At 33.3% G+C, this 13,442-nt stretch overlaps 1 protein-coding gene across 6 annotated transcripts in view; it reads left to right on the forward strand.

The window, feature by feature from the left end:
- RYR2 (ryanodine receptor 2) overlaps positions 1-13,442 on the forward strand; it is a 431,008-nt gene that overhangs the window by 384,509 nt on the left and 33,057 nt on the right. For all 6 annotated transcript variants that reach the window (XM_074896823.1, XM_074896825.1, XM_074896824.1 and 3 more), the window contains 5 exons: positions 5,540-5,620; positions 6,583-6,671; positions 8,235-8,363; positions 9,682-9,786; positions 12,481-12,562. In XM_074896823.1, coding sequence (XP_074752924.1) covers positions 5,540-5,620; positions 6,583-6,671; positions 8,235-8,363; positions 9,682-9,786; positions 12,481-12,562 — 486 coding nt within the window. The remainder of the gene's footprint in view (positions 1-5,539; positions 5,621-6,582; positions 6,672-8,234; positions 8,364-9,681; positions 9,787-12,480; positions 12,563-13,442) is intronic.

Below are 13,442 nucleotides of genomic sequence, written 5' to 3' on the forward strand. Positions count from 1 at the left end.
GAGAGCTACCTGATGTATTAAGGTTCCTGTATCTCAAAGGTTCCTTACTTCAAGTAAAGGAAGAGCTCTGTAGGAGCTGTTGCCATGAGATGTTCCTGTTGCCTTGAGAAATGAGAATTTAAAATGCAAAATGTGTATACCATTCAGCAGGAACAGTAAGCTCTAACACAGCAGATGTCTTTTCATTAGCCAGATGTTGAGGAGGGGGATGATCTGGATTTTTATTTGTTTTCTCAGTGGAAACGGTTTATTTGGCAGATTAACAAAATTCTACACTTAGAATCATGTGTTTTCATTTTCTTTGTTACTGGGCAGAAACTATGTCAAGATACGGTAATCACACTATGTCAAAAATTTCTTGGCACAAAGGGATAATATTTGCTAACAGCACCTTTTTTAATGTATTAATACTCAGCTATTGAAAATTCAAGAAAACAGGACAAAGAAAAGCCAAATGAAAAAAGACTGTAATTTTCCTTTTCAGGATTACATTATTCTTGATATTATGCTACCTTCAAATCATAATAATTTTTTATATTGTGAAGCACACCTTTTTCAATTCAGTGAAAAATAGTTTACGTAAGAGCTGTACAGGTACTGGTATTAATACCTGATAGCATTATGAAAGCCCAGCCAGTGTGTCTGTGGGGAAACTCCTATAGTGAATAGTTTTGAAACATCCAAGATTTCATGGGATACCTGAGATAATATGTCTGTTTGAAATACTATAAATAACCATCTGTAAATACTGCAAAGGAAGTACCAAAGATGGGGAAATGTTTTCTCCCATTCCTTTTTTCAAGGGAGATACATATTCTATGAGTAATTAATTACCCCTCAGTTAAAGATCATTTTATTGATTCCCGAAGGAATGATGAAATGTAAAATGTGCACTGTATCCTGTTTCTCACGTCATCTGAATCTCACGCAGAAGCATATTAATAAATAATTGTCATTGAGTTTACAACCTATAGCCTGAAACTATTTTTAACAAAGTCAAAGCTGTTGACACTTACAGGCATAGAGTCAACTTTTCCTCAAGGGCAGTGCTTGTTTCTGGTCCCACATCAGCCTTGACAATAGGTAGAAAGCCTTGTACTGAGTCAACATGGATGTGAGATTTATTGCTGTTTCTTTGTGCTGTCCGCATCGTAAGCTCCTTGTCCTGATATTCTTCTGACTGGTACTACCTTCCCTTTCCAAACCCTGGAACCCCCACTGGTAACAACATTGATGGTTCTTTAGCAAATGTGTTTCTTACTTGTTTTTGTGATGTACTCAATGTTGTTTCTTCTGTATGTATTTTATTTTGATTGTTCTGTTTCCTTTTCAAAAAAGGGGGGGTCAAAACCAAAGACATGTAGAAATGCTTATTATCGTGCAGTGGTTTTTCATTTTTTATTTAACACTCATAATCTATGCTATTTCACTGTGAGTCACAAAAATCTTGAAAGTGCCATGTTTTTCTCATTTGGAGAGACTTGTTTTACTTATCATATGAAGTAAAAAAAAAATAAGATGTTAAGTTTACACTTAGATTATTTTACCTTTTATTTCCTGTCAGGAAAGCTCTATTTTTATTTTTAATCTTTTAATACTGTATCATGGGATTATTTTGTTTCTCCATAAGTTCTCAGAAGGCTACTTTTAATAAAATATAATTTTAGAATGAAATTTGATCTGATAGTAGGTCTTAAAGGACTTTCTGTTAAACTGTGTACCACTCTCAGTCATAAATAGCTATATTGAGGGTACACATCAGGGCTATTTCCAGCCATTAATAATGTGAAATCAATAAATATGCTTTTGACCTTCACCAACCTAATCACACTTAAATTGGATCTTTAAATTTTCCGTGATCCACTGTAGCCTACATTGGAGCAGAGTTTTTCCACCTTTATATCCTTGTATTTCAATCAGTGTTTGCATTTAAAAGGGAACTTTAGCTTCAATACAAATTGTTATGCATCACTCAGTGAGAATACAAGTGCTTTTCTTATTTGAATCAGATTATTTGGACATCAAAGGCATGCAGCATTTACAATCCAACCCCATATTGCCTGGGTCTTGTGATAAGAATGAATTCACTTGGTTTATCATGGGGGAATTCTGCTCTTGCTTAACAGCCATCAAAAAGGGGCCCTGTTCCTTTTTTGCAAAGCTGAAAGTATTTGTATGTTTCTGTAATATGTAGCATCAGACCAATGTTTCTGAATAGGAATAGAAGTCAGATCTTCTCCATTGAGGATTTTTTTAAAAAAAGAGAGAAAATTACTAAAATTGGACACATGCACTTTCAAGGAAAAAAAAATATTTCATTTTTCATTCAATCTTATTTTTGTTTTCTACACATGACACTTCTGTTCCTGTATATCACAAACACAAGCTACCAGTTGTGCAAAAACTACAGGCTGAAAGCCTTCATTCATGTCTGTAGCCATGTCATTTACATACAGTATGAGCAATGGCAGCATTTTAACCTCTAAGCAAATATATGCCAGAATATACATCATATCAACAGAAATTAAAGAACATGGTTTCGTTGCAACCCAGGTCATACTATATGCAGCGTACATTATCTATGCAAATCTTTGTGGGTACTGACATGAACTTGTGTGCACAGGAGCAAAGGTTGTTCTCTTAGATTTTATAGAAGCAATGGATCTCCACTTCAGTTCTGTAGTTGCCAGTGAGACACCTCTTGCAGTCAGTAACATCTGAAAATTAAAATTCCTGTCAATACCAACATTAAATTTAGTCAGATTTTGGTCAGCTGTAGAAACTGAAAACCAGGATTATTTTAAATCTTAGTGTTGCCCAGGCTGTTTGAAACAGGGGTTTTTTTTCTTCATTTTGAAATATGTAAAAATATTTCTAAAAGGAACAGACCTTACAGCTTATGTGAAGTGATGCACCTAAACACCTAGTGGTTTTGCAATAACTTGTATTCATTTTGTGATTTATTTAGAGTAAAGCTAATTGAAAAATCCTTCCAAACCCTTCTAATATAAGTCTTGGAATACATTTTATAAAAATTCCTAGATTCCAGTGGGTGTACTAAAAGCCAGAAGATTACTTCAAAAATTAATCTGTATAATCATTTTAACTTGAGACTTGTTTTCCTTCTTGTTCTGAAAAGTCTTCACTTCATAAGAGAGCAAGAAAAACAGAGGTGGAAAAATATTAAACTGTAACTTATTTTGTAGTCTTGTTCATACAAATGTCTTTGATTCAGTGATATCTTGATATTCAAGAAACACATGGTTGGGCTCTTCATAGGCTTGATTTGTCCAACTGTAATACATCAGCAGTTATTCCTTGTGAATTATTTTTTAAAATCATTGCCATCTCAGCAATCAAGTTACACACATTGCATGTGTGAAGGTATAGGCTCCACCAAGTATTTGGCTTTCTGTACTGTTTATTTTTGCAAAATTTAAATACTCATCTAGATCAACATAGCATGTGACTCCAAGTGTAACTTTAAGGATAACAGGAGTTCAGTTAAGTTAAAAATAAGGAAGTGACTAATCCTGCAGGACATTCTATACTCTGGCTTTTGGCCAGCAACATGTGAAAGTATCTTGCAGGGCTGAACCTGCATATAATGTTGAATAATATACTTTTAAATGCACAGGCACCTCTTGATTTTGCCTTCTCAGTCATACATTGTATGTATATATTAATCAGTACTGACAGAAACAATAATTTATTTTTATTGTTTAATTAGTGGAAGGTGTTTTCAGTCTTCTGTGACTGCAAAACTGTTTATCTAGGATGGAGAAAAATGTCATGGAATGTCATTTATAGTATTTGGCTCATTCTTCGAGGAAGAATTGCATATTGTTTGCCACTACCATAAGTACACATCTGGAATTAGAAGAAAGAGCATTTTATCTTTCCCTCTGTTACAAGAAACTGGGTTGGCATAAACTTTGGTTGATATGTGCTCTTAGTACCAAACTTTATGTCTTGATGGCAACAGGAAAGTATGAAATTCTGTACTTTTAAAATAATCATATTTGCTTCTCAATCCTACCATTGTACTGAAGCTTCTCACTTTAAAATTCGTAGGCTGTGCATTGATGTCCATTACCTTGAACTTGTATTCATTCATGGCTACGTACAGTTAAACTTCGGATCACGTTTGTATTTATATATATTCCAAATTGTTCTAAATATTGTTTACAATTCAGCTGTAATACTGTAATTCTAATAATATAATAATTTATAAATGTAGACATTATAATTAGTTATCCACCAGTATAACAGTATCTCAGTAATTGTTAATGTAATTATTATTGTCTATAATCCTTTTGAAAAAAGCTTTTTTTCCTTTTAAATTTTAATTCATTTATTCATGCTTCTGGTTTCCTTCTGCTCACACACTAAAAATACTGTCTTTTTAGACATGAGATTTTGAAGTTCAGACAAAAGCCTAAAATACCTCCTCATTAAAAAAAAAAATATTCCAAATTCTTTTGCAGTTTGCTTACATTTTTGTCTCCTTTCCTTTTGTTATTTACAAATACCACTTGGCCACGTATTCAAATGATGTATATTCTTAAAAAGTAGAAGTTTTTTATGGCTTTCTTTTTTGCTGCCATACGCATTCCAAATACTTTTCCAAAGTTCTAAATGGGAATTTCCTTACTTTCAATAGGTGGCCTTTATTTTGAACACTTACATTGTTGTCCTCCTGAAACCTTCTAGTAGCTGTTCTACATTGTCCTCAGTTTTGACTGTCTTCCTGGGTGAATGGTTGTTTTTCCTCTTTACGTGTCAGTGTACAACTTAACTGTATGTATGTATTGGTGTAATTGAAATGATACTATGTTGAGGGCTTTTTAGTATACTGTTTCCTGTGAAGAATCAAGAAAATAATTTGAAACTTTATACATTTGGATAAGTGAACAGAAGGGCCTAATTCAGTAAAGCACATTAGCATTTGTTCTAGTTCATCGTAAGTTTATTGCTTTGTTTTCTAAAGGGAGACAAATGCCCAACATTCATTTTGTGTCAGCAGCAAACAGGTACTAAATCCTCATTTTGGCCTAGATAATTCTTAAGATTGCACACAGCCGTAGATTTCATGGGTTATTTTAGAGTATTTTAAAATCTAATAGTTTATTTGAGGAATGTGGTTTATTACTGTTTGATTAAATCTCATTCTGTATTTTTAAGTACCTTGTTTTGTGACAAATGGGAACCAAATTAATCTAATCCTAACCTTTGTACGTAATGCAGTATTCATGCCCAGCAAAGTCAAACAAGAATGTAAATAATGGATTATTTGTAAAATGTTGCCAAGCTCATGCTGCCATATTTATAAATCAAAAATTAAGTTTCATAATTTATTTTTTTTAACCAAATAACTATCTGCCAAGCACAAGTTATATGTGCTTCAGATAGATTGGTGGTTATAATTTTTTTTTTCCCTTCTCTCTTTCTTAAAATTAATTCTGGAGATTTTCTTCAGAGACTATGGGGTGTTACTTGGCAGCCTGTGATAATCTGCTTCCATCTGGACTTTCTACAGGAGAAAAGGTGATGCAGGATGATGAGTTCACCTGTGACCTCTTCCGCTTCCTTCAATTGCTTTGTGAAGGACATAATTCAGGTTTGTGGGCAGGCTGCCAGTCAGCTAGGCCAAGGTGATGGTAACTAAAGATAAAAGCTCTTCTTTGCTAAAGGTTTGACAACCTTCATAAAATATTATGAAAGGTGGGGTAGCTGCTAGATGTACATGAAAGGAAAATATTAAAGTAGAATTAAATCGTCAGGGTTTTTTAATCAGCTTTAACTTTGTAGAAAAGATAATGATTTCCAAAATGATGAGTTTTGAATCTGGACCTACTAGGAAAGGTAAATTTATGTAGGAAAATATACATGTTTTATAACTTCTAGATGGTGAAGATTCAGAGAAAAAATATAACAGGAAGGTATATTTATTGTTCTTTGGCATTTGTATGCTTTCTGATTGGTGCTGTTTGGCACTAATGTCAGTTAGAATTGTATCTGAAATTAAAACAAACACAATACCTTTCTTGAAGATACAAAAAAAATGAAACAAATACATGGTATTTATTTCTTTATTTATATCTTTATTTTTCAGTACTTTTCCTTATGTTCTCTGTGTTATTATTAGGGAAGGAAAAAAATCTTTTTTAGCTGTTGGACATATTTATGACCTTGTAATCAGGAACTGAATAATTTTGTGGTTTAATTTTGGTTTTGCTTAACAAAATATGGACTAGGTGTAATTATGTTGATATTGATGGAATTACAGAGATGTAAAATTAGTCACAAGTGAGATGAAAATAAGACCAAGTTAAAATTCTACAAATGAAACATATAGTCAAGCTTCTATCTTCAGAATTTCCCTGGTATGTGACCTCTGCAATAAAATTCTGAAACTTTTAAAATGATTTGTTGCCCCCCCAAAAAATTTTTTTTTTAAATATCCATTTCTTTAAACTATACTTTCCTAGATTATGTTAAATCAGAATTAATTTGCAGGAGTAGTTTTGTAAGTCTTCACGTTTAAATAAATTTAAATTAAACTTTTATTTGAATTTTTAGACTTCCAGAATTACCTGAGAACTCAGACTGGTAACAACACGACTGTTAATATTATCATTTCCACTGTGGATTACTTACTAAGAGTTCAGGTAGGTTAACTTATGTACTAATTAGATTACAGTAATGACTTGAATCTATACAATATTTACTATTTAAAAAAAAATAAATTCATTTTGATCATAAGGTAGAAGTTTGTATGTGGACATTCAGAATTTCTTAGTTTCTCTGGAATTTCCTTCAGCAATACATGGTTTGCTGCCACAAAAGTTCTGTTTACAGCAAAATCAAACTTCATCCTTATCAGTGTCTTTACATCCTTATGTTGAGTTTTATTAGATGGGTACATTTATTTATCGCATCATTTATTCTGGTCACTGTAGCTCATGTTGATGAGAAAGGCTGTAATTCTCTACTGGTTACAGTTCATTAAGAGTTGTGTTGTACTGTGAGAGTCAAAGGTGATGAAAGTGTGAAAGACTGATTTCGGCCATTAATTGCAAGAATGCAATAAGGTCTGTTAACCAATGAGAACAGACTGAAGGTAGTTACATGCTAAGTGTATCAGTGAATACCATTAACCAGTTGTTGACCAAGACTACCTTGTGACTGTGGTTCATGTTGTTCAAGTCAAGCTTCAGCCAGTTGCTTTTTCATCCGTTTTGATTTAGTCTGAAGACTGGGCTGCTGTATGGATAGTCATGGGATGGCATGGATGAAGCATAAGAGCAGTGCCATCATTTTCTAAGAAGGAAAAAACAAAAGCAGAAGGCTAGATGGAAAAAAAAAAATTTCAACCCTCTAATTTGAATTATAGCCCTAATCTTTAAATATGAAAACATTACATTGTCACAACCCAGTAGAAATTAATGAAAAAAAATCTAATTTTTTTTAAGATTGGAATATGTGAAAGACATGAAAACATATTTTGTAACATTTTTACCTGTTCTCATCTTTCTGAAATTCACTGTGCATGATAATATAGTTTGTATTTTTAATTTATCAAGTGAATTTTCCTTTTAACCATTTATTTATTGGGTCTGAGCATTCCAGGCTTGAAAATTGGTGGGGTTTAAGTTGCTGCTGTTATCAACGTTGCTTTTTATCCTTATGCATTCTGTAGAAGTTGTAGGGACAATACAGTGGTTTTCATTCCATTGCTTACTTGCTGAAACTTTAATAAGCTCACCTTTGGGGAAGACAAAAAGAGGAATCATGCACACAAAGCAACATTTGTTCTCAATATTGACTAGGTGTCAAGCATGCAATATAAAGAGAGGTTGTTTAATGAACAGCATTCAGCATGGTAGTATGACTGAGTACTCCTTTTCAGAATGCAGGCAGTTGTATTTCTGAGAGTAGATACCAACAGATCTATTTTTTTTTTTTTTTAATTTTATTTTGAGGTTTGCTGTGGGGTTTTGAAATTATTTATTTCAGTTTATTTGTTTTCCTATTGATTCTCTTGAGATGAAACTACAGTTCTTGAGGTAATACTTGAGAATTGTTGGGGGTCATTTAAAACCTTTATAAACTAAAAACTGGTCAGAACTAGAATGCTATCTAATGTTATTTTTTTTTTTATCTTGATGAATAACTGGTTAGAGGCAATATGGTTATGTAATCTCTTTGTATATCTCACAACTTTATTTTAGGAATCCATTAGTGATTTCTATTGGTATTATTCTGGGAAGGATGTTATTGATGAGCAAGGACAACGAAATTTTTCCAAAGCCATCCAGGTTGCAAAACAAGTTTTCAATACTCTTACGGAGTATATCCAGGTAAATTGGTTTCATTGGAATTTTATGGATTTGAAAAAAAATTAATTGCACTTTTGGCATGAAGACGTAATATAGCCAGAGATAACATAGATATAAATATAACACAGATGCATTTATACTTCAACATTATTTAGAGCATTAATTTAAGAAGGAAGTGAAATTTAGAAATATGTATATAGCTGTCACTACTCCTTTGGAATCTTAGCAATTTAGTAAAATTTAAAGTTATTAAATAATCATCCTTTGGTTTTATACAAGATAGTAGAGTTTGTTTTGTTTAATTTGGCCTATGCAAAACATCGTTGCTATTTAGTCAACACGACATGAGATTTCTGTCAGGAATAAGGCATTCTGTTTTAAGGCATTAATGCTGTGTTTGAAATACAGAAGTCACACATTACATTTGAGAGTTGTAGAGATGTACTTGTGTTGGACTCCAAAAGAAATGAGATTAGGATAAATTCTATCAATAAGATATAGCCGTTCTTCCATGATATGTAAGGAATTCAGTGTAATTTAGTTCTTAATTAATTCCTTGTGTAAATCAGTCAACAATGTTACAGTTTGTTTCTGCATATAATAAGCAGGTAAGAGAGAATCTCATTAGACTATTAGGTGTCTATTATATTGTGTTTGTTCAAATGAAAATCGTTATGAAAGTAGTATTTTGTAGTGCATGAGGATGAAATATCATAGAATAGGACTGAATGAGGCAGCTTACATATATGTGTCTACATATTTAGTGTATACATATTTGGCAAGTCATGAGTAGCATTATTAGCTGGTAAAGACTTTTTTTGTTATCCTTTGAGGCTTCAAAAGATTTTGTGTTCCTTCTTTTCAGAAGTTGGAATTTTTGGAAGGATATTCTTTAGCACTGTGTTCTACAACAGCTAGAATATGACAGAGAAGAAAAATCAGGAGCCTGATTCTCTAATCCCTTGCGCCAATTTTGCGTTAACCTTCTATAAAGTTATTCCTGATTTACAGAACTACATAGGGAAGAATCAGCTTGAACATTTTTACCCCTTTAGCATTTGCAGTTCAATGTTGCAAGCAGATACACTTTTTGTGGTTCTGAATTAGTAAACTGGAACTTGGCTAAAGCAGAGACAGAATGGTTAGGCATTGCTTACAGTCAGTGGTGTTATTAAACAGATAATTCTATATATGTTTAATTTTTTATAGCAGTTTCTAAAGGTCAACCCTGAGCAATGCACTGACTGTTTATCTTTCTTCCTGTTTTTGTTTAGTTTCTTGCAAATAAACTCTGCGCGTTTTGTTGTTTTTTTTTTTCTTGTTGTTGCCTGAACAATAGGGGCCGTGTACTGGGAATCAGCAAAGTCTGGCACACAGCAGGCTATGGGATGCTGTAGTCGGTTTTCTTCATGTGTTTGCCCACATGCAGATGAAGCTGTCTCAGGTATCTTTTTGTTTTACTTTTTCAAGTTGCTAACTTTTTGTAAAAGATAAACAGACTTGTTAATATGCTCAAGTTATTAATAACAGTTAATAGGGGAAATATGAAGAAAAATAAGACACAGAGGTGAAGAATACAATAGAGTTGAGGGAGTAAATAACAAAATTGTAGTGGGGGTGAATAGCAGGCCTGTAATTGGATTACTGGCCACAGGCACAAAACCGATGAGATCAAGCTGCAAATGAAGCAAATCACCAATACTCAGAAACAATTAGCCAGTTCCTGTTTTTCATACCAAAGTTCTCTCACAGTCTTTTCTGCACTGAACCCTAGTTTATCATTACTGAATCCTAGTTTAACACATGTCTGCATCTAAGCCTTTCCTACTTCAGTAGAGAAAGAGAGTAATCAGACCTTAGAATGGGTGAATTGCTTTTGGATGTGAGTCCTTGTTTCATAAACTATAGAAATAGTGTAGGGGACTGGCACAGACAGCTCTTCAGGGAGTTAAAATTTGGTGAGAAAATCCTATCCTTAAAGCAGTGCATTTTTCAACTTAGTACATTTTTTAAAAAATTACACTTCTTAATCAAAAGTAATGATTCTAAATTTTTTTACATAATTTGATATTCTCAGAGAAAAGTGTCTTATAAAGGTTTTAGTTGTTGGCAAGGAATACAGCTCTGAAGACTCTGAGATATTTTGATTTCATTATTTGGCTCCAAATGTATCTGTGTAAATATTCTTTGATAAATTAAGGTTATATTGCTCAAATGATTTTCCTCCCCGTCATTGGGACCTTATGGCTGAAAGTAGGCTGTAGAATGAAGTCTACAGGTATGCTTCTCATTCTTTATGGCTAAATAGAGTTCTTCTTCCAACAAATGGTATCACAGTGAAACCTATTCTTCAAGAGTGATGCACTGAATTTCTACTGAAGTGTATTTATAAGTGCTGGTAGATACTGTCCTGGTTTTGCAACATCCTGGTTATTTTAAGAATTGAAAAAATAGTCAATGTTTAAGTAGGCCACAGTGGTGGCTATTGTGCTTTCTTCCTGTACCACTAAAGCAACATGATAAAGCAGTATTTAAGTAGTTACTGACAGCCGAGTCAAACACATGGTAGCTATTTGTTGACTGAGAAATACTATGTGGCTAGTGGCAAGATTTGTTTTTAAGTAATGACAAGTTTATAGTCTCAGCTGTGCCTGGAGTGGCTTCATAGCATCTTTTAATTACTGCATCTAGAAAATAATGATACGCATCCTGCCACTTCAAAGAGAGCCAAGAACCTTTACACAATGAGGTCCATTGTACTGTGTGAAGTTACTCATGCTGTTCTGTGGGATGACAGAAACACAGTCTACTCCAAATGTATAATAAATAGTGATGGTATCTTTCTCTTGTGTGGAGCTCAAGCTCTTGGCATTTGGGAGCATCTTTAGGGGACCAGCAGAGCCTTGGGAAAAATCAGAATAGACGTAGGCTCTTTTGTTCATCTATATTAATTGCAATAATATATTAATATACCTTTCAGATTCTATTTGAAATACCAGTTTGCAAAGGTGTAGATAAATGGATTTATAAGGAGTTGCCATATGGCTTTTGTCTGTATGAGTAGCCTGTCTAGCCTAACTATTTGGATTTTGTTTTAAATTGGGAGTCTCCAGAGCACTTTTGGAGAGTATTTGAAACACAATTTAAATAGGAACAAAACTAAATCACTGTTTTGTTTGGGGTTAGGGTTTGGTTTGGGGGTTTTTTGCATTTTCCTTCTCTAGTCTTGTACTAGGAAGCAACAAGTTGATATTGGTAATACTTCTCAAGAAATCTCTGTAAGGCTGAAAACGAAAGTAAAATTTTCAGTTTAAATGAATAAAGATCGTTGAGGTAGCAGCAGCTTTTGAATTAAGAGGCTTTATAATGACAACTTACAAGACAAATCAATTCAAAATCTTCATTATTTCCAACTTATGCTGTTTTCAATCCATGATCCAAATTGCATAAAGTACCTTGAGTTTGTTGTGCTAATCACTGAAGTCAAGCAATGCTCAAGTATGCCTTATCAAGAGCATGATGCAACAAGGTATCACTGAGGAAGAAATTAAATAGTTGAATAAATCTATCCAGATAGACTTTGGGTTGAAATCATTGGAAAGTGAAATAGTAAACTTGATAAGCCGAATGAGGTAAGAGATGGCTGAAAGAATCAAGATCATGTCTGGTTAAGGGTATACTAACAGAACTTTCTTAATAGATATTTTGAAATTTTAGTTCAACTTTACTTTCTCCCAGAAAAGTTCAATGGAATCATTCACTTTGAATCATGTTACGCTTTGAGTTGTAAACTTAATTACACCACCAGCAACAATATTTTAGCTACATGAAACATTACAGAGGCATCATGTGTGAGCTTGACATACCCAGTTATTGCTTTTTTTCATCACCTTCAGTTTTCTCTTTGTCTTTATTAAATTACTGTCTTCTAAACAGATGATCTTGTAAATGTTTGATCCTGTACATGTACTGTAAGGAATCAAGCAATTAAATACATTTTCAATGTATCACCAGATTTGATGCTACCAGTTTCTTAATTGTTAAGTCTTATTTCTACAGGGTGAAACATGCACACACATACATAAATGTCAAAGAAGTCAATGGATATCTTAATATGTATATTGTGTTCATTATTTAGGATTCCAGTCAAATTGAATTACTGAAGGAATTAATGGATCTTCAGAAGGATATGGTTGTCATGTTGCTGTCTATGCTGGAAGGTAGTCAAAAGTTAATTTGAAATCCTTTTTCACAGTTGTTCTAGCAAATTTTTTACCTTTGTGATTTTCTTCATGTGAGAAATAGTGCTCCATTTTCCTTTGTTTTGTTTGTTTGGTTTTTTTAATTTTCATGTCTCGGTTGTGAGAAGAATTGTTATTAGGTCTTAAAGTAAATGGGAGATTTATATAGTGTAGTTGATGTCGTTTATATTAATTCTGAATGTCAGAACTGTATAAAATCCAGCTCTGGCAGAAGTTTTACTTTCCATGAACCTGACTTCTCTTTTGGCTTAGGCGAAAAGTTTTTTACTATTGAAGTTGGAATCCTGAGTTCAGGAACTGAACCATTTATCAGTCATTTTATTAACACCTTTACTATATTAAATTTATTTTGGTAGTGAACCTAGCCATAAAGAACAGGCTTTGATTCATCTAGTGACTAGGTTCAAGGTCCTTTATAGTACCTGAAATTATGATTCCCCAGAGAATGTGATCATTGTCAAGAAAAACAACAATTTGTTTAGCTCCTTTATGGTGTTGTACTAGTCCTTCCAATAGTAGGCTAACCATGCATACACATAGATGATCCAACAATCTGTTTTTCCTTTTTGCTTCTTACATGTATCCTATCACATTTATTTTCTTGAAATAACTGGGAGGACAGTAGATGCGGCATAGATTGCAGTGTAGCTGCTGCTTTGCTCATAGAAGGACAAAGTAAAGTAAAGAAACAAAGTGAATTCCTAGTACTCTAGGCTGTGTTTCAAGAGTAATCTGCTGAGCTACTATCCTAAATAATGTGACACTAGTTCTATGTTGCATTACAGTGAAATTCATAGTACGCTGCCTCATGTCTAGCACAATATTAAATGTAACAGAT

Source organism: Athene noctua, chromosome 1 (assembly GCF_965140245.1).
Source record: "Athene noctua chromosome 1, bAthNoc1.hap1.1, whole genome shotgun sequence".
Taxonomy (NCBI): domain Eukaryota; kingdom Metazoa; phylum Chordata; class Aves; order Strigiformes; family Strigidae; genus Athene; species Athene noctua.